General features: G+C 42.4%; 7 protein-coding genes across 7 annotated transcripts; 5 read left to right on the top strand and 2 right to left on the bottom strand.

Moving 5' to 3' along the window:
* Window positions 1-88: 88 nt before the first annotated feature.
* Window positions 89-1,003, top strand: LEU4 (2-isopropylmalate synthase (Alpha-isopropylmalate synthase) (Alpha-IPM synthetase); the record flags this gene model as incomplete). The annotated part of the gene is made up of 1 exon (XM_064824259.1): window positions 89-1,003. One exon carries the CDS (start codon window positions 89-91, stop codon window positions 1,001-1,003), a length of 915 nt encoding a protein of 304 aa, XP_064677195.1.
* A 2,659-nt stretch (window positions 1,004-3,662) lies between these two features.
* On the bottom strand, window positions 3,663-9,811 carry tmk2_3 (mitogen activated protein kinase 2; the record flags this gene model as incomplete). The annotated part of the gene is made up of 5 exons (XM_064824258.1): window positions 3,663-4,482; window positions 4,538-6,699; window positions 6,754-6,934; window positions 6,992-8,304; window positions 8,369-9,811. 5 exons carry the CDS (start codon window positions 9,809-9,811, stop codon window positions 3,663-3,665), a joined length of 5,919 nt encoding a protein of 1,972 aa, XP_064677194.1.
* Window positions 9,812-11,441: 1,630 nt separating this feature from the next.
* ATC70_004958 (uncharacterized protein) lies at window positions 11,442-12,944 on the top strand (the record flags this gene model as incomplete). The annotated part of the gene is made up of 1 exon (XM_064824257.1): window positions 11,442-12,944. One exon carries the CDS (start codon window positions 11,442-11,444, stop codon window positions 12,942-12,944), a length of 1,503 nt encoding a protein of 500 aa, XP_064677193.1.
* A 562-nt stretch (window positions 12,945-13,506) lies between these two features.
* Window positions 13,507-16,031, top strand: ATC70_004957 (uncharacterized protein; the record flags this gene model as incomplete). The annotated part of the gene is made up of 2 exons (XM_064824256.1): window positions 13,507-13,523; window positions 13,625-16,031. The coding sequence occupies 2 exons, from the start codon at window positions 13,507-13,509 to the stop codon at window positions 16,029-16,031; spliced, it is 2,424 nt and encodes an 807-aa protein (XP_064677192.1).
* Window positions 16,032-16,068: 37 nt separating this feature from the next.
* On the top strand, window positions 16,069-16,886 carry ATC70_004956 (uncharacterized protein; the record flags this gene model as incomplete). The annotated part of the gene is made up of 2 exons (XM_064824255.1): window positions 16,069-16,122; window positions 16,185-16,886. The coding sequence occupies 2 exons, from the start codon at window positions 16,069-16,071 to the stop codon at window positions 16,884-16,886; spliced, it is 756 nt and encodes a 251-aa protein (XP_064677191.1).
* A 1,167-nt stretch (window positions 16,887-18,053) lies between these two features.
* Window positions 18,054-19,164, bottom strand: ATC70_004955 (uncharacterized protein; the record flags this gene model as incomplete). Its single annotated transcript, XM_064824254.1, has 3 exons — window positions 18,054-18,736; window positions 18,811-18,833; window positions 18,890-19,164. 3 exons carry the CDS (start codon window positions 19,162-19,164, stop codon window positions 18,054-18,056), a joined length of 981 nt encoding a protein of 326 aa, XP_064677190.1.
* Window positions 19,165-20,058: 894 nt separating this feature from the next.
* Window positions 20,059-21,180, top strand: ATC70_004954 (uncharacterized protein; the record flags this gene model as incomplete). Its single annotated transcript, XM_064824253.1, has 3 exons — window positions 20,059-20,247; window positions 20,307-20,378; window positions 20,437-21,180. The coding sequence occupies 3 exons, from the start codon at window positions 20,059-20,061 to the stop codon at window positions 21,178-21,180; spliced, it is 1,005 nt and encodes a 334-aa protein (XP_064677189.1).
* Between the last annotated feature and the right edge of the window lie 93 nt (window positions 21,181-21,273).

Genomic DNA, 21,273 nt, shown 5'->3' with positions numbered 1-21,273 from the left:
TATACATATCCCCTCACTCGTGGTAAATAGAATATAGACCTGTATACATATAGACATTTAGTAATAAACAAACCCTTAGAAAAAAAAAATGGACTCCAAAAGACAACGCAGATACACCATTGCCAGACCTGAATCAGCCCTGAAAATGCTTACAGAAAACAACGATGCCTTGCAAGAAGAGGATCAGCAATTTGATAGAATATCAGACATTCTATCCAACTTGATTCAAGAGGCAAATCAAGCTGTCTCTATTCCCTTGACACCACCAAGACTAGCCAACACACTATTTATCTCCAGCAAGAAGAAATCATCCAAAAGACCCATTTCATATCCATCAAAAAGGTCACTGACTCCTGTGCCTTCCTTACCATCCACCGTCATGACCACAAAAAGGCACCATGTCACACAGAGAAACAACACAACACCTGTACTATTGGAATCATTCAAGCGGCTGGACTCTTCCATGGCTATCCTTGATTCTCTATCCAAAGACTTGATCGTGCCTGCTGCCAACAGCGTCAAAAAGCAAAGAAAGAAGCACCATCATTTGACATTTGATACTCGACTGTCCACTCTCATTTTGCTGCCACTATTTCACGTACCACATGTGCTTATTTCCATGGTATTTGATACCATCTCTAGCTACGACACCCTGATGCCTGCAGCCTCCTCTGCTACCAGTAGTCAGAGTAATAGCTTCAGTGGTATGCTTATCTGGGCGTTCATCTTTGCTGTCACCAATGTCATTATGGCGGAAAACGCACTTCCATCAGCACCGATGCCGACTTCAGCACACCAAGTTATACCCGGTGCTTACAATGTCAAAAGACGCCGACGAAGCAGTAGTAAACGAAGCGACAGCCCTAGCACACAGTTTTATTTACAACGACATGATCGTTCCATGTGCACATTGCATGGCTCCTCTCCTACAAATAGTGCCATACTGACAGGCAACAAATTCCGTCTATCCAGCACTGTTCATGCTAGACGAAACTCTTTTTGATAAATAAAATAAAGCTTGATTCTATCTCTGTATTTGTATTTACATACTCATTTACATACATTGTATGTACACCCGCACACACATATTCAGGGCATCCAGAAACATGTGAACATTTGAGTGTTGCACAAGGTATGATTATCAACATGTCCCCCATTCAATGTGTGTGCAAAGGAAAGCGGACCGAGATTGGGATCACAAATGTAACCTTGCTATAGACTTGCTGCATAAAAAGAGCTACCTGACAAACCTAAATAGAAAACACCATTATAGGGATATCGTTGTTCTTGTTGAACCTTTCTTGATTTCAAGCTTAGATAGACAAAATGCAGGGCGAAACAACACAATGTATATAAAACATGCAGGTCAATGTCCTTTTGCCTCCTATTTTCTGTTGCTCATAAGAACAATTGAGCCCTACAATGCAATCTCTCTTTTTGTTTTTCGCAACCACAAGTACAAGATGCCAACCGATAGAAACCATTTGTGTTGACTGTCCCATTAGTAGTGTAAGTGGAGAGAGCCACTGTCTAAATCCCCTTTTCAGCTCAACACACCCATTCAGCAAGATAGATATGCAGCTTTTGCCTCTCTTTTGCTTGTTCTATCTACTGAGCTCGTTATACAGGTAACATGCTGAAGTATACACTCAATCTCTGCAGTTTGCTAATAATAATAATAAAAAAAAAAAAAACTCATAGATCAAGCACAGAGTTCTCGAATATCAGCGGACTGGTAATAGATTTGAATATCAAAAATACTCAGGCACAATGGGCTGTTGCCATCTACTACTTTTGTGTCATTATTTTCAACCTTCCATCCAACATTATACTGAGACGCTGGCGTCCATCATGTTGGTTTGGGTTTCTGATGGGGTAAATAATAGTAATTTGAGCTTGTTAAACGTGAAAGGCTAATGAGTAATTTCTAACAGAGCTTGGGGGATCATATCAGTCTCGGTAGCAGCTTGTACTGATTTTAATGGGCTGGTCATTGCTCAATTGTTACCCAGCATTTTTGAAGCAGGTATGCGACATGACACATGCCAAGTCGTACCCGTCATTCACACAAATGACAGGCTTCTTTCCGGGCGCCATCTACTATCTATCGTATTGGTATACGAGAAGGGAGTTTGGCAAGAGAATGGGCATCTTTTGGTCATGTAGATGTCTGGCACGAGGTAGTGGAGGCTTATTTGCATATGGTGTCAGTTATATCAGCAACACACAGATTCATGTTTGGCAATGGTGACTAACTACTGTTGGAGTGTCTGTATGAAAGACTAAATCTGTTAATTTAGGACATACATCATACAAGGAGCTCCATGTGTCGCATTGGCTGTGATAGCTTCTTGGTATCTTCCTGATGGTCCGAGATTACGCCACCTTCCTCTTGATAGAAGAAGGTGCCATTATCAAAAAAAAAGTTGAGAGAAGGTATAAAACGCCATATAGACAAGCTGCTTCAGATTCGCGAGGACTGATCTATCATAACAGACTACTTGACATTAAATTACAATGATTGGTCTTGGGATCAAGTGGGATCCGTGTTTCTAGATTTGAAAACGTACGCTTACATTATACTGTACCTTCTGGGGTCTGCCTGCCTTCAAGGAGTTACCTTGTTTCTTCCTATTGTCATTATGAAATTAGACTCTAAACCGACGAGTTTGCAAAGCCAATTGCTGCTGCTTCCTCCTTATCTCCTAGCTACAATAACAACATTTACGTTGAGCTACAGCTCCGGTACATTTGTATGATTCCAATTTGGTTTGTAACTAATCATTTCCATAGACCGAACGTTTAATAGGTCGTATCATATTGTGATGGCTGATAGTGTTGCCATTATTTCAATCATTGTATTACTGGTATTACCATCCACTGCTTCGTTTCATATCGGACACTACATTGTCACAAGCATACTCGTAGCAGCCATTTATGCCCACATTGCGATTATAATAACATGGATGGTGAATAATTTGTAAGGATATTGCCATGATTGCTTTCGACTGCATGTCGTATGTCTGACTCATTCTCTAATGCAATAGTGTTGGATTTACTCGTCGAACCATTGCCATTGGAGCAACCATATCCATAGGATCAGTTGGTGGAGCAGCTGGAAGTCAGCTATTCAATGGCAAGTTGTCCCTTGAAATATTGGGTAATCTTTGCTCATTCTATGCATGTAGATACCAGCAACTACACATACGGTAAAACAGTCATCATAGTACTGCTGGCGATTGAAATTCTGTCTGTTCTGCTCATGAGACACTGCTTTGCCAAGGAAACAGCCAGGCGATCCAATTTGAATGCAGATGATCGACAATATCAAATCTATAAATTTGGCGGCATTGATCTAGCGCATGACAGACACCCAGACTTTGAATACACACTCTAGTACTGTAGAATGAATACAGACGGAATCAAGCAACTGAAAAACTTGAAAAATGTATGTGTTTATTGTTTTTGTTGGTTTTTAGCAGCAAGAAAATGTATAGACAATAAAAAAAAAGGGGGGGGGGGAAAACTCACAATGAAGAATTTGTTTGATAATAGAATATTAGAAGGTGCGTGATAATGAATATAAAGTAAAAAAGGAAAAAGTGAAAAGGAAGTATGAGCATCTATAATTACAGGTAAAATCAGTGAATGAAAGTATGAAACTATTCTTCAGTCTTCAAAACAGCAACATTTTCAGAGACAGTGGGCATAGCTTCAACTTGATTTTCGATTTTCTTCATCTCCTCCTTCTCCTCTGGATCCTCCTTCTTTTCCAAAGGTGCAACAACGGGTGCTTCTACTGCTGCTGTTACAAAGGCTTCAGCTGGCTGAAATTCAGTGGTGGGCTCCATTAGATTCTTGAGATCCATCTTGACATCTTCCTTCACAAGGTCATTGGCAGCAACATCAATGGGTCCATTGTTAATAAAAGTAGTAGTAGTAGTAGTAGTAGTAGTAGCCTCTTGAATAACGCCCTCCATGGGCTCATGCTCTTCTTGATATTGCACATCACCAGAAACACTGTCAGCAGCAATAGAAGATGGTGCATTTCCGTCATCTTCTTCATCAACATAATCATCTTCGTCATTCATTTCCTCTTCGCTCAAATCACTACGATTGGCTTGATCTTCACCTCCTTCTGTAATCTCATCTTTAGCCTTCTTCTTGCGTCCGCCTGAACCACGAGCACCAGCCATTTGCTTGCGTTTTCTAGATGCGCGCATACTAAGAGGCTTGGGGTTTGTCACCAATTCACAGAGAGAGTCGATACGACGGAAGATGACAAGGTCTCTGGGCCAAACAAACTTGAACAGGTTCAAATCGCCTTCTTCGCCTTCCACATCCTTGCCTCCTTCAGTGAGACTCTTCTTGACATGATAGAATGGTAGCTCGGGGTCTTCAATGATGGACTCTTGACGATTCATGCCGTGCTTACTGACACCTTCCAATAGAGCAATATCGTGTTTAGGCACCTCCCACCAACTAGAAAGACACTGTTAGCCAACATATTCGTTCATAAATCCTACTACAAACATACCTTGGTAGACCTGATGTCTTTTTAGCTCTGATCAAAATGGATTCTAATTCAGGATTCACTAGCACCTTTTCACGAATAATCTCCATCTGTGCAATACGTCTCAAAGAACGACGGGCTTTATCAAAAGGTACAGCATCACCATTGTCATTGGATTCTTCGGGTTCAAGACTAGCTTCACGACTCATGGTGTCTCCATTGTCCTTGGGAGAAGATACAGGCGTGTCCACATCAGCTCCTCCGGCAGCAGAAGAGGCAACACCATTCTCGAGAGCATGCTTTTTGACTGATTCCTCACAAGCAGCATAGACTTCCTTGTAATGGCTGGTAAGTGACTCATCTGTTTTCTTCTCCAGATTGGCAATTTCCTTGAATCGATCCCACCTGTAATCATCGTCTTCACGTTCCACACCAAACGACATGAGGGTCTTGATGAAATCACTCTTGTTCTTCTTGGTCCAACGGTTAGAGACTTCATTTTGTTTGGCTCTTTGTCTTTGCGCAGCACGTGTTTCCTTCTGACGTTGACGTGTTTGACGCTCACTTTCCTTCTTTTGCACCTTTTCCTCCAACTTGCGCTTGCGAGTGTTGTTGGCTCTTTCTCTCAAAAAGGCAGCAATAATGCGACGAAGACGCATGCCAATATCAGCCTTGGATGGCCAGACATAGATCTTGGGCTTGCCCGTGTAATCTTCATCGTCAGACGAGTCGTCAGCCTTCTTGTCGTCGTAATCACTATCGTCATCGTCCTTCTTCGTGTAGGTCTTTTTGGCAATCACATTGACAGGCGTCTTGACAGGCTCCAGAGAGGCTTGTCTGCTGCTGTCAGCATCATCGTTCTTGTCATTGTCCTTGGCATCATCGTCACCGAGGTCACCGGATTGGCTGTCGTCGTACTTTCTGCCATAGAAACAGAGCTCAGGGTCATTACGCATAGCAAGGTACTGCTGATAACCATGCTTGCAGATACCAAGCAAGAGACAACGGTCTTCATTCTCGCCCCACCATCTGGCAGGGGGCAAACCAGTAACCTTGGGCATCTCGAGTACCTTGGCTTCTTCCCAGTCAGTAGGCACAATCTTGTCACGAATCAAATGGAGCATTTGAATACGAAGCAAAAAGTTGCGTCCCTTTCTTTCAATATGATCCACATAGTCTTCAGGTGCTTGGAGCAAGAATGTCTTGAATTCGGCAATCTGCTTCTTGGTGGCGCCAATGTAAGGAATGCCTTCGCCCTTCTTGACTTCATCACGAGCATCGTTGGTCAGGATATTCTCAATATCTTCAATCAACTTGCGGTCTTCTTCGGTCGTCTTCTTGACATTCTTTAGGATGGGGAGCACCTTGCGCATCAATGCTCGAGTCACAGCCTTCAAATCCTTTTCAGAGCGACGAGGGAAGTATTGAGCCATCGAGTCCCACTTGCCATAGCCATAAATCATCAGTTTGCGCTCATACTTGGTCTTTTCAGAGAGGGTCCAGGGACGAACTTGATCACCACGGCCACCACGACGAGGCCTGGTCTCGAGTTCTTCTTCATAGGCAGCATCAGAGTCGGCAGCTTCGTCATTGGAGGAGTAGGAGCCATCCACACCACGAGAACCAAAACGTTGGACTTGACGACGTCTACGAGGCAGAGACACAATCAATTCATTTTCATCAGGCAGTTCAGAGGTATCAATGTGTGCTTTGGCAGCCCATTTCTCCCAGAAATCAGGATCGTCTAAATCAACACCGGCGTTATCATCGTCTGCAGCAGAGAAAGTGGCCTTGGAGAAAACAGAGCCCTTTTCATTGCCTTCATGACGAATCACAGTGGTACGACGCTCAAGAATTTGATCAATATCTTCCTCACAAAACTTGGCACTGGCCTCATCGTCGAGCATGGCACCATAAGCACCCTTCTTTAGCAGATCTTCAATTTCCTTTCTGTTCAGTTCAGCCGTCTTGTTGGCACTTCCATCATCGTGTGTACCCATCACAGCTTTATCGAGACCCAACTTCATACCAGCACGATCAAACATGTCCTTTTCATATGTATTGGCACAGATCAGACGGTAGATTTGAACAGGCTTGGTTTGACCAATACGATGACATCTGGCTTGGGCTTGAAGATCGTTCTGAGGATTCCAATCACTGTCAAAGATAATACAAGTATCAGCAGCCTATAAAGGGGGGATTAGCAGAAGGTCTGACAGCAGTGCGTCTCTAATACATACGGTTAAATTGATACCAACACCACCTGCTCTGGTACACAGCAAAAACACAAAGGATTCTTCGATAGGAAGAGTGGAGAATCTATCGATAGCAGCTTGACGTTGTTCACCTGGAACACTACCGTCAATACGTTCATAGGCATATTCTCTTCCACGAAGATAATCGGCAAGAATATCCAAACAACTAGACCAGTATGTGAGTTAAACAGCACCTACTTGCATTTTAAAAGAGTATTCTTACCTTGTGAATTGGGAAAAGATCAACACCTTGTGGTTACCTTGGATCAACTTTTTCAGCAATTTATCGATGAGCACAAGTTTACCAGAAGATTGGACGAGACAGTTGAACTGCTCTTGATGTCCAGAAGCATTGCACTCGTTGACAATGACATCTTCAGCGCCCTCCAAGAGGTAAGGATGGATACAGCACTTACGAAGTTGCATCATAATGTTGCGAAGATGAGGCATTTCCTTGTTGGACTTGGATCCCTTCTTGAGGAAACTAAAGTTCTTTTCCAGAATAGCACGATACCACTTCTTTTGAGGGTTGGTTAATTCAACTTCAATGACGGTTTCTTCCTTGACAGGAATGGTCTTTTCTACGTCTTCCTTGAAACGTCTCAACATGATGGGTTTCAACAAATACTGCAGTTTCTCTACTTCGTGGGCTGTTTTCAGGGCACCGTATTCTGCAAAGAATCGCTCCTCGTCGTTAAAGATGTCAGGCTGCATAAAGTGGAGCAAACTGTAGAGTTCACCCAAGTTGTTTTGCAAAGGAGTACCAGTCAGCAGTAATTTATGGTCCATGTAGAAGGTCTTGAGCACTTCCAGTACCTTAGAATTCTTGTTCTTAAGACGATGCGCTTCATCAAAGACACCGCAACGCCATGGAATATCCTTCAAAGTCATAGCGCCAGCAGAAGCCATTTCATAGGTGGTGATCAAGACATCAAACTTAAACTTGTTGGGAATTACGTTGCCTTCAGCGTCTTGATAATGGAACTCAGTTTCCACAATCAGATTACGAGCAGTGACACTACCACGGAAGTCAATGACATTCAGGTCAGTCCAGGCACCAAATGCACGGGTCCAATGAGGAATGGTCGACAGTGGCGCAATGATCAAGAAGGGACCACGGATACGAATAGCATTGTAGATATCATTCAACAGAGCGACAGACTGCACCGTTTTACCCAAACCCATTTCATCAGCCAAAATACACGATTTGAAAGTATAGTAACAGAATCGAAGCCAGTTGAGACCTTCCAGCTGATAAGGACGCAATGAATTGCCGTATTTGTATGGTGGAGAATCAGCGTATTCGATGAAACGACTGGAATCAGGTCGAGGAGGAGAGGGCGCCATCTTTTCCTCAGGGATTTGCTTTCTAGCAATAAATTCGTCGAGTAACACGCTGTTGGTTTTGCGAACATCCTCTTCAGTCTCCCAGGTTGATGAATCGTAAAACATGCCGTTCCACTTGACAAGATAATACACCTTACTTTCGCCAGTGTCAGGGTCTTCCAATTCACCGTCATCAATGACACGGTCCATCTAATGGAGACGTAAGTACGCTGCTTTTTCAGTACCGCTAAACAACGTTTTTTTTTTTTTTTACCTTTAAATACTCTTGGAAATCTTCGCCCTTCTCGCCATCTTGATGATACTTTTGCAAAAACTTCTTGACACGGTGCTTACCCAAATGCTCAGCTTCGATTTGCTCAATAGGCACCCATTCGACGTGGAGGAAACTGGTGTGCTTGTATTTGATCAACAGCTCTTCCTTTCCATTGCTCAGCTTTCTGTAGTCCAAAATACGCTCAAACACATGAGTGCCCATAGGAATCATGACAGGCTCATCATCAGCAGCTGCTTGTTGTTTCTTTCTGGATGCGGTCTCTCCATCGCTGTCTTCAAAATCGCTGACAGGAGGTTCAGACTCTTCAGATTCCAGATCAAATTCATCCTCCTCATCAGACGAAGCTTCGTAACCACGTTTCTTTTTAGCTGCATTTCTAGTAGGTCGCTTTGGACGTTCAGCTAACTGGCGTTGCTGCTGTTGTTGCTGCAAATGGTGCTGTTGTTGGAACTGAATTTGGTGTTGATGCATTTGCATCAAAAATTGCTGCTGTTGGTGAGGTTGCAATTGATGGAAACGAGGATCAAAGCCTTGTTGCATCATCATTTGCTGCTGACGTTGCATCTGTTGATGGCGTTGCAACTGCTGCTGGTAAGCTTGGAATTGCTGAGGATTGAGTTGCTGTAATTGCTGAGGAGGCAATTGCATAAAAAATCCGTTGGGAAGAGGAGGACGCTGCTGGTTTTGTTGTTGGGGATGCTGAAGGTGTTGCTGCATTTGTTGCATTTGCTGCATTTGCTGTTGCTGAGGATGATGTGGTGGATGAGGAGCTTGAGGATGTTGCTGAGGAGAGGGCTGGTTGTTATTAAACATGTTTACAAACTGAGCATTGGGACGTTGTTGCTGCTGAAGACGTTGTGCTTCTGCCAATTGCTTTTGTATGGCTGGATTGCTCATCATTGGACTAGCATACACCGGTTTGCTGCTGGCACCAGGTTGCTGTTGGGGATTGGGCATAGCAGCTCTGTTCATGTTGGGCGAAGCAGAGTTCATCAGCATGGGAGACACATTTTGCGCAGATGGAGGAGCTCTTTGTGGTTGTTGCTGATAGTTATTGAACCCGCCCACGTTGTTAAAATTTACTTGCTGCTGCTGTTGTTGTTGTTGTCTCAAATAGTTGATCTGTTGCTGCTGGATCATTTGAGGAGAGGGTTGATTAGGTGATGGTTGCTGTGGTTGAAAATTCTGTGGTGATTGCGATGGCATTTGATTTTGCTGTTGATAGTAAAAATTAGGGTCATTCTGTTGCTGTGGTGGTTGACCAAAATTTGGATTGGCTTGTCTATTAAGTTGAGGTTGTTGCTGCTGTTGAGGCGATGGCACTTGCTGCTGCTGCTGCTGCTGCTGTTGTTGATTTGGGCTATTCATGGAAAAGCCTGGATTAGCCAAGAAATTCTGATAAGTGTCTCGTTGTTGAGCCATAGTGTAAAAATGTCGTGACTAAATGGTCTCCGGTTAATTCGAGATTTTCCCCTTTTTTAAGCTTTCTAATTTCTTTTTTTGAACAATTTCCTCTTCGTTTTACTATAACAAAGCTGCGTAAAATAGGAAAAAAAAAAAAGAAAGTGGAAAGGAAATCTCCTAAAAAATGATTACAGAAAAGAAAAAGAGTCAGCTAAATTATTTCAAAAAAAAGTTTTTTATGAATGTCCAGATTCCCTATTCTCTTCAGTTGGTTGTTTTAAACCAGCGTCTTTAGTAATTGGTTCGTGTTCACCATCGCGTTCTGGAAAGAAGTTGACGTGTGGCCCAAACAATTGCATCCAGCGACACTGGTCTTGCCAATGGTGAGTCACCATGGTAACAGCCATCCTATCCTCTAATGAGGCAGGCCCGCCTCCTCACCAATCCACCCGCATTCCTCATGGTCCAATGTAGACTCACCTAATTTGATATTTTCTATATGCGATAAGCTTTTCCTCTCTTTTCAAACAAAGCAAAAGTGATGGGCAAAGGTCCTTTCTCTGATGAAATAGCGAAAGAAAGGAAGATGAAAAAGAAAAACAAAAAGACTAAAATTCTAAAGAATGAGCAATTTTATTATTTAATCGTATTTTTTTATTGTTGTTATTCGCTCTGGAGGCAAATCAACCCCAGTTATTTGAACGACACACTAGCAAATGGCCGCTACATGATATGCCCTTTGTCCATCATCAAAGACGCTATTAACTTACCCCTTTTTTTTTGCCCTTTTTGAAGATGGCCAAAACCATGATCAGGTTACTCAATTTCATTTAAACAACGATGACAAACTCATAGAGCATGGCTCCTTTTCAATATACATGAACCCATACCTGATCATTCCATCGATTTGAAAAAAAAATTTTCCTGGGTTTACCGTGAGATTTCAGATTTGAAAAACATCTCATTTCATGTTTTTATAGGCTCCTACACTTTCGTAGTCTTAAAAAGTACCTAGATGAAAACAAAAATATATATTTGTTTGCTTGTGTGCACATCAGGTTATACGTAGCCTTGTTCTTTTGCATTTTCATTGACTATCAATGCCACCTTGGCTATTGTTTATAAGCTAAGGCGTCAATGAAATCCTTGTTTTGGATGGACAAAAGTCATGAGAGCACATGAAATTTCACTGTTCGATCTTGATCTCTTGTTTAAGCCATTGCTATCTGATGAGGCCCTTCGTACCCTTATTTTTAAAAACATGGAGCATAACCCTGTCAATCTATTAAATAACTGTATTGAATTCATTGTGCAAAATTTGCCTTTGATCCATTAATAAATAATGCACATTAAAGTTATTGCAAATGTGGATGAGGAAGCTGAGCTTGCTTTTAGTATTAAAGCCAGATTGAATAACGCTATCAGATTTAAGTTTTCAGGGCGAATTCAAGAAAAAAGGTGTCAAGACTAATTTATAGTACCTTTACTATGTTATCGTCTTCCCATGAAGCTTCAGAAACATCGATTGCTTTTATGCTGAAGGAATCCATTAGTTTCCCCTGCCAGACCATATTGAAGCCCCGTCAATATTTCGCCTGAAATAGATCAATTTTCAACTTCTTTAACTTATCTTGCGCATCTCTTTCGCATGTCAGACACTAGTCAAGTACATCAACGTTTCTCGCAAGCTGACACTGCGGCTCCACTGTTGTGGACTCATGTGGTTAACTCACGCCGCAAAGGGAACAACAGACAACAACAATCCGTCGTCTCTTTCAATCCCACTATTGTCAAACGACCTGTAACTGAAGCAGAAGCCTCGCAACAGGCCATCAATGGGGATACTTCGCCACCTCCTCAGGCGGTTATCCGTCCATTCCTCAAAGGCGTGGAACAGGATTCCGTCTTCATCGATCTGACACCTATCAAGAATCGCAATCTCTTGAACAAGGCTCTTCTTCAATTCAACGAATCCTCCAATGCTGAAGACATGTATGAAGAATTCCTTGGATACAGGAAACAACCTCGACACCACCTCAGCCATGCCTTCTTAGAAACCATGTGGCTGCCCAACAGCGAAGGTCGTAAGACTCTCATTGAAGAAGGTATCTCTCTAGAGGATGGCACTTTTGTGAAAGGGTTTGCCTCGTACCATGCTGATGCTACGATTGTGAAACTGACTCTGGAGAATCTCCCTTTCTTGCCTGCCCTTCAGTTGAAGGAGGAAATGGCTGCCCGTTTTCCTGCGTTCGGGGATGTTTTGGATCACGGCATCTCGAGAACTAATGGGATCTATCAAGGAGAAGGTTATGCTACTCTTAATCTAACGGCTCCTTCCTGCCCTGGTTATGAATGTCAAGAGTTACATCCTGTTGGGAAATCTTGCCCTGGTCATCGCCATTTGGAGAAACTCAGCCGTGTCATTGTCTGGGATTTGACAGCTTCGGATCAACGAAAAGTTTTACTCCAATGGGATCAATTGCCGGCTTTCTGTCGTAAGTGTCAGAGCTCTGAACACTGTCGGGCTGATTGTCCTGACTACAAGAAGTGGGTTCGCTGCCACCATTGCAATGAAACTGGACATGTGGTGAAGAACTGCAGTCGCAATGACAGCCCAAACAAGGTCCGTGCGGTGGAAAACACTCCTGCCAAACCCCGAAAGGGCTCTCAGGTGGCCAAAGAGGGTAAAAAGGGTACTCAAGGTGGCTCCAAAGTAACTCCTGGTGGTGTTTCAGTTGGAAACAAAGGTGGTGCCCAAAGAAAAGGCCAAGATGGTGCATCTGGTGGACCCCAAGGTGGTTCTGATAATCGAACTGCTGCTACCCAGCAAGGTAGCTCTCAAGGTGACGCTGATAGTCAAACAGGTGCTAGAAAGCAGGTAGTTGATAGAGATGTTCAAATGGATGATCTTCCAGAACTCCAAGTTAAAGAAGTCGATGGGAAAGGAGCTTCTGATGATATTGTCATGTACAACTCTTCTACCCATTCTGCTAATGAAGGAGAGGAGCGCCCTGAACGCCCTGCGAAGAAGATCGGTAAATTTAATGGCGCGGATGATGTTAGCTCTGCCAAACAACAAGCTGCATCTAGTGAAGTAGAGACTGGACACCAACTCGGCTTGACATGCTCTCTTTCACCTCCCCAACATTAATATGATTAATCAGCAAAATACAGTGAAAATAGCCACCCTCAATTGCCGTGGGCCTAAAAAAAAACAGATAACACCAAAAAAAGTCAACAATTTATTAGATATCTTTGAACATTAGGATATGACATCTTAGTACTTCAAAAAACACATGCAACAGACAACACATTTATAGACATACTCAACACTCAATTTACTTGCAAGTCGAGTCTTTGGACTCAACATTGCGGCATCATTTCCCTCAACACTTATTACACACTCAAACACATCTCAGAAGGCATTGATGGGGGTCGATTTATCTTGGCTTCCCTTCACCTTACTCGAGACTTGGAAACTTCACCCAATTCACCACCAATAGCAACAATACTTAATATTTACGGTCGTGCGTCCGCTCACACCGGCCGATCAGCATTCTATTCAGAACTCATTGACACATAAATTGTCAAAGATACTATTACTAATACAACAAGCACCACCTTTATCATGGGAGACTTCAACTAACAGTACAAGAATCGTCGAGTCGATGGCACCCTCACCAGTGCACCAGAGGAATGGACCGATCTACTCGATGACTACTTTATTGACGTTTTTGGGAATGATAAACATAACACTTGGCATAGTGGAAGCAATGCAGGGATTCTGGATTACATCTTTTGTAGTTGAAACGTTCATCATTTAGTCACTAGTACCAACCAGCAGTATCTATCTCCTGCCTGGACCGACCATGAACTCTTGGGATTCTCTTTTCGATTTCAAGATGCGAATGGCCGTGGTCCTGGTAACTGGAAGGCAAATCCGCTCTTGGCTCGCAACAAGGCATTTAGAAAGGCATTGGCAGAATTCCTCATTGATAGTGAGGCACGTCTGGCAGAGATCAAGCGTTTCTCCACTCCACAACAACAATGGGATTGGATCAAAGCCGAAGTAAAGATGTTTATCAAACAATATCAAATGGAGGACTTGAACTGGCGGAAACAACAGCTACACCGACTGCTATCAAAGAGAAACAAGATGATGCGGCATAAGAAGACAAGAGGCTTGATTTTTCAAGGCTTGGACATAGTTAATCAACAGATTCAATCTCTCCAGCACTCTCTTGCAGAAATAGAGATCTTGAAGGCAGGAAAATTTTGGCGGGAACATGGTGAGAAATCTCCAGGCTTCCTGAAGCACTCTGTGGTGTCTCGAGAAAATCGTCGTTCAATTGTGGGACTCAGGAACCCTACAACTGGCGATCTATGTCAAGATCAACCTAGCATCTCCAACATTGCTACCAACTTTTACACCTCATTGTTCACACCGGAGGCTCTGGATTCAACCTCCCTCAGTGTTATAATTCGCAACATCCCAGGTCATTTGAAGCTCAACAGCGAGCAGCAGGAATCATTGATGATGCCGATTGATGTGGAGGAACTCTTGACCGATAGCAAGCAGACTCGTCGTTTGAGTAGTCCTGGACCTGATGGATTACCTTATGAAATCCTGTACTTGGTAATGAAATTTCCACCGTTCCATGATCTCATCCAATTAGTCTACAATGAAGCTTTGAAGAAGGGTAAGTTCCCGCCATCTTGGAACGAATCCGTAATGTGTCTGCTTTACAAGAAAGACGATCCAGCTGACATGAAGAACTACCGCCCTCTGTCTTTGGCTAATTCGGATTACAAGCTCTTCACTCGCAATGTTAACCGTCGAATCATGGAAGTCTCTTCCAACTTGATCAGCCGACAACAGCTTGGTTTTATTCTTCCTGGTCGATTCATTGCTGAAAAAGGAATGATCTGCCAGCTGCTAATGGAAGATGCTCAACGGAAATGGTCCATCGCTGAACAACAGGAAAATGATCCTACCTTTAGAACCTTGGATTATGACATTGGTCTTCTTCTGGACCAAGAAAAGGCATACGATCGGGTGAACCTGGATTATTTGATGAAGGTATTGGGGAAATTTGGGTTTCCTCGTCCTCTTATCAAGTGTATCTCCAAATTGATGGGTGGCAACCTCATACGTATCAACATCAATGGTTATTTGTCAACTGAAGTGGCGAAACTTCGTGGATTAAAGCAGGGGGATCCTCTCTCTCCTGTACTGTACAACTTGGCATTTGAACTTTTTCTGCTTGCAATCCTGCATGATCGTCAATTTCAAGGCTACTTGATGGGTACCGAACGAACAAAACTCCTGTGCTGTGCTGACGACGCTTTGGTGTTTATCCATGACTCCAATGATTTGACTCGGTTACAGCTCCATATGGCTCGTTACTGTGCTGCCTCCAACGCCAAGTTCAATAATGCCAAGGTGGAAGCCTTTTCAGTGTCTGGTCGGGATACGAGGGATACGAGGGATATGTGGGATATGTGGGATATGTGGGAGGGTCCATTATCTCAAATGGGCATCACACATCTCCATTCTGTTGAGGACGATGAACCGTTGACCTATCTGGGATTTCCCCTCGTCCAAATTAGGATACAACGTGTTCATTTTATGGGTGCTTTGGTAACCAAGATCAAAACTGCCATCCAGATTCATTCAGATCGCTCCTTGTCGGTCGTTGGAAAGGCTACAGTGCTGAACTCTCTTTTGCTGTCCAAGCTATGGTACATCCTGCGTGTGGCGCCTTTGACTCAAGCTGATTTCAAGCAGCTGCGCTCTCTGGCTATTCATTTCTTGAGAAGAAACATCTTCCCCGTCATACCTTGGAAGGTGTGGGCTCTACCAAAGGAAAAAGGTGGTCTCGGTGTTGTAGACATCCAAATACAAGCTTCGGCTTTGTATTTTCGTTGGCTCCTCCCACTACTGGTTCAAGATCAAGATATCATTGATTTCCATCCTGTGTCGTACCTCTTAAGCTACCACATCCGCAATGTCAATGGTTATCCCTACCATCAAATCCCGCTGCTATTTCCCTCTGCTCGGCGCACCAAGGGGTTGAAAAAGCAACGCACGGGAACTGTCGATATGTTATATTGTGCAGTTGACTACCTTCCCAAGTCGTTTGATGCGGCTCCGATCAATACTGCAACTGCCATGGCTCTTCCATTGCAGGCGGCTTTCTATATTCCTCCAACCTCCTCACTGGTTGTTCCTCTTTAAGTCAAAGCGATGATGGTTTCTGATGTCTTTCAATACGATGCTCGGCTTAACTTTGTACACTGGAAAGATACTCGTGACCCTTCCCTCCTCAGTTGGAAGCGAGCTCCCTCAACAGTGTTTAGAGGCCTCGCATCTGACACTCTTAAATTCCAGCCCTACTTCCTCCCAGTGTGTAGCCCAGCCCCTCTTGTAGATCCTGGAGTCTCTATTGTGCCGCTGGTGGATCAATTTAGTCTGCACGATGGCCAATCTCTTGGATACGCTCAGGCTTCGGTCAAAACATTTCGTCTGTCTGTACTGTCGTCGGTGGAACAACCCTTGGTCTTGCAGAATGTCTCTGCTGCTAATTGGAAATTCTTTTGGTCCCTATCTCTTACCTACATTCAACGTAATGTGATATACCGGTTCATCGCAGGCTGTATCCCTTCTAGAAGCAGATTACACTACATGATGCCTGCAGCCTTCGAGTCTCACAGTTGTCCTGTCTGCTTGTCTCCCAATGAAACCGCCAGCCACCTGCTCTTTGACTGTCCATCCAAAGTAAAGGTATGGCAAGGCGTCATTTTCGAATTCCTTTGGCCCACCACGACTATCACTGACATCAAAGAGGCTCTTCTGTCCCTGGACTTTTCGGATATCTGGTACTCCCAAGTCAAAGACATCCATCTATACAGAATCCTACTCATCACCCTGTCTCAAATATGGCTAGCCCATATGCGATTTGTGTTTGACAACATCATCCTTGTCCCTGAGGCGATTCTGGAGAATATTCGCTCCACTGTTCGCCAGACAGTGGAAGAGGACCAAATCCATTCCCTCTTGCAGTTTGATAGTTTAGATAGTTCTTTAGATTAGATTAGTTAGTATTTTATGTTCTTATAGTATTTCTTCTCAATTGCATCCGCCTCTTCACTTCGACCCATTACTCTTAGTGTACGCGGCTCAACCAATAAACAAAAAAAAAAATAAAAAAAATACTTATCTTGCAGGATTCGACTATATAAACTTTAAACATCGTCCCATACTCCCTTAAGCTTCCTTGTAGCGCTTTTCAAGGCGCATCTAATGGTGCTACTTTTGATACATGTTTTGAAAAAAATTAGTGAGTAATATTCAAAAATATAAAATGAGGTTTTTGGCGAAAGTGTCGAGATTTTGCATATGAAGTTCTCAGAAACAAAGTTTCAGGGGTTGCTTTAAATCTAGGGGAATGTTTTGATTAAAAAAATGCCATAATAAAGGTTTTCATTTTTAAGGCAAAAAACGCGATCGTTTGAATTTTGATGGAAACCATGAGGTACCCCTCATGCTTTTTGGTCGATTTTTGACGATATTTGGTGGGTCTCCAAAAAGTTAAGCAAAGATGTCAGGAGGTTAGTACTAGTTGAAAGCAATTGTTTGGCGCTATTCTGGCGGTCCAAGAAAGTTTTTAACGCGAGAAATCATGACTAAAAGGCACCAGGAGTTTGCTGCGTTTTGTATGATTTCAAAGGTTAAGATGTTATACAGCTATGATGCATGTCCGCATACCAGCTGTTTTCATTGAAGCAAACGCGGAGCATCGTAGAAGAGTCATATATAAAGCTCCAAGACAATTTCCATGTGGAAGTGGAAAGTTAAGAGGTCTGCATTATTAGGCTGTTCCAAACGGTTCTTTGTAGCTTAATGAGAAAAACAAAGCTCAACCACCGACACGTTGGTAAGCTCTCATTTAAGCATACCTGGATCAGATTGTGTGGTTGACGAAAATATGTCCATTCCCGAAAGAACAATTGATTGTAACAATCGTGTGTGCATATTTGCCGAGTATATGTAAGACATGGTGTGCATTTCAGATTTGCATATTTAATACTTGATAACGCATGATACAGTGCATACATAGAGCATTAGTACTTCATGCATTCAAATGTCGTACATGGATTTAAATATAGATCATTTATGAAAAATGGCGTTTGCGGTTTATTTGTTTATAATAAATATTACAAGACTCGGGTATAGAGGCTCTGGAACATGTTACATATACTAGATATGTATTGCATTGTTATTTTTTCGGTCCAAAATGTGAATTGGTTTCAAATTGATAGTGTTGGTTGCAGGCTTACTTTTTGTTTTCACGCCAAATGTGCGTATAATGATGGTGATGAAGCTTTGGTACATCAACCAAGCAGTAAAAGATACTATCGACATACAGAACTGTACAACCTGCTTATTTTTACTCGTTTTGGCCACAGTTGTGCTCTGTTGCTGTTGTTTTTGGTAGTACCCGCCAAAGAGAGATGAAAACAAGGCAGATTTGATGTAAGAGCCAACCTGTAAAACAGCTTTCCACAGTTCATCATCTGCCTCCTGATCGTCTTCTTCTTCTCCATCTGAATCCAAGCTGAAATAGCATGTTTTGAAAGACTCTTTCACAGGAGTTTCTGATAGGAAGTTCACTTCGGTGATATCTGGATTAAATCGCACGCTCTGTTTGCCTGATTCCGAAGCGCATTTTGACCAATGTCGATCATTTATCCTCCAATAGTCTTTTTGTAGTAGAATAGATGAAGTTGATGTGTTTTTCTTTAGCACTGGTCTAAGCGAAGCGAGGGTTTTATTCGGCGAGTAGAAGCTCGTATTGAACGATAGTGAAGGATGCGTGTTTGTCTCTTTGTCAGATGATGTTGCTGGCTCATCAGGTGGCATGTACAATGGTCCATATAACCCTGAATACAGGCGAAAAATAAAATAAAATTAATTTCATCTACAAGAATGATCCATAAATTTCCAGGGTACTCACATGTAACATCAGATTCTTTTTGCCTAAAGAAATGCGTATCAGTACATGGTCTCAGAATAATCTACAGTGAAGTATATACCAATTCACAGTGGATGGATGTATCATTTGGTTTGAATGACTCAGTTTTTTTGTGCAAGATCGAGCCATTTGCCTCCAAATTGCATTTTGATATCGAATCTGCTTGTTGCGTTCAATGGATAGCTTTTTTAACTCCTTTGCAGTGCCTTTATGTTGCTTTGTGATGATGTTGAATTGGGTTTTAGATTTCTGTCGTTGAAGTTCTCTGTGAGCTTGAATGAGATCCGTCGAGGACCATTCATGCGACAAGTAGTCGACACAGACACAAGCCTTCATTTTTGAATTTTGGTAAAGGTGTAGTAAGGAAAGAAAAGAAATTAGATGTTTCCCCTTTCATCTCTTTATATTCCCACCAAAAAGAAAGTCGAAACACTTTATTATAGTTTCATTTTAGCCAAAAATAAAATCTTCCGACGCGATTTCTATTGTACATATAATGGGCGTTTTATCTAACATTTAAAATCTCATACACACACACGGACCCAGTTACACACATGGCTACTCTCTCTTTCCTCTGAATGCTCGATGTAATATCTTGTAGATCATTTAGATGCATCGATAATTTCCCGCCTAAATCGTAATTGATGCAGTTTAAAATAACTTGATAGAAGGAGGTTTTTTTTTTTTTTTTTTTTTTTTTTTTTTTTGATAGGAGGAATGTATTGCATGATGATTAATGAATACAGACGACAGCGACATTTCAAAGCCCAAGAGTTTGGTTATGTTTTGTCAAATTGAACAAACAGATTTGGATGCATAAGCTGCCACTAGGCCTCATACGGAATGAGACAAACATGGTAAAAGTTCTTGGGCTTGATGAAACACAACAACACCATCATGTAACAATGTACTATCATGTCTTTTCAAGTAATCGATCTGCTATCCAGCTTTACTTATACTTTATCACCATAGCAACGGAATATCAAGTGACATATTTGAGCTCGTTGCCATGGAAACTGTTCCTGAAACCATCTTCCTGACAAACTGACCAAAGTTTAGAGTGAAGATACGCGTTCATTCATAGATTTCTGAGTTCACCCATTGTTCATAGACCCTCTAAAGGCCACTTCGACGTCATACAGTGCAATTTGTATCCGAGCAGAAAGGGCTGCAACCTAAATTTCGTGATTAATAAATTTATTCTTATCATCTTTTTCTTATTTATTCAAAATGGCCCAACCTACTGATGGAATTAAGGTTGTTGACGCAGAGCCTCAGCCTACAGCTGCCCCTACTCAAAATGCCAGCATGAATGCAAACGCCCTTTTGAACAACACTTTGGATGGATTTGCCAATTTGAGTTCTCGCTTTAACCCATTTGCTCAAAAACTCAACAAAGGTTTAGGTCAAGTCAGACAGGTCAGTTCTACATGGATACTCGCTAATGTGAGATGAGGAAATTTACTCTATGGCTACAGTATGCTCAAGAAAAGCTGGGAACTGCTGAAAATGTCACCGAATTACCTCAAGAATACAAGGATTTGGAAAAGGTAAAATATATGGAACAATGCCCAAAGATGTACATCAACTAATGATAAATCAAAAAAGCGTATCGATGCTCTTCGCACTGTTCAGACCAACTTGCTCAAAGTGTCTCGCACCTACAACAACTCTTCTTATGACTATCCTGTTCAAATCCAAGAATCGCTGCTTGGCATGACCAACACTGTCACGAGAGAGATCCAACATTTAGCCTTATCGTCCACTTCATCAGCTGCTGATCGTGCTGTAGACAGTACTCCTGCTCCTGTAGAAGAACCAAAGACCCTGTTGCATGGCCTCGCTCGTGTTGCTTCTCAAGGATCTGAAGCTATTGGCGTTGAAGAGCCTTTGGGCACTGCACTCTTCAAATATGCCACAATTACCGAAAAAGTAGCTGATGCTCGTGTCAAGATGGATCACACTATCGTCGAAAAATTCAATAAGCCAGTTCAAACGACTCTCAACTCATCCATTGAACAAGCTCTGAAAGCCAGACGCAATGTTCAATCTATTCGTTTATCGCTTGACGCATGTAAGGCTAGATATCGTTCAGCACGCCCTGAGAGATCAGAGGCAGCTCGTCTGGAAGTTGAACAAGCCGAAGATCAGTTTGTTGCAGCAGTTGAAGAAGCCACTAATTTGATGAAGGCAGCACTGGAGAATCCTGAGCCTTTCCGCAATTTGGCAGACTTGGTAGCAGCACAATTGCAGTATTTCAAGGAAGCCCAAGATCTTTTAAGCGATCTTGCACCTGAATTGGATGAAATTCAAGTAACCCAAGAGTCTTTGTACAGAAATAGTCGTGTTTAAATTCTTGTATTAAACAAATTTTGAATGTGTTTTATATGTGTGTTTGTTTGTATCACCATCTGTACAATCTGCTTTGAAATCACATGAAATTAT

The sequence above is a fragment of the Mucor velutinosus genome, assembly GCF_035048745.1.
Source record: "Mucor velutinosus strain NIH1002 chromosome Unknown tig00001542, whole genome shotgun sequence".
NCBI lineage: Eukaryota > Fungi > Mucoromycota > Mucoromycetes > Mucorales > Mucoraceae > Mucor > Mucor velutinosus.
This window is presented reverse-complemented; position numbering and strand designations above follow the sequence as displayed.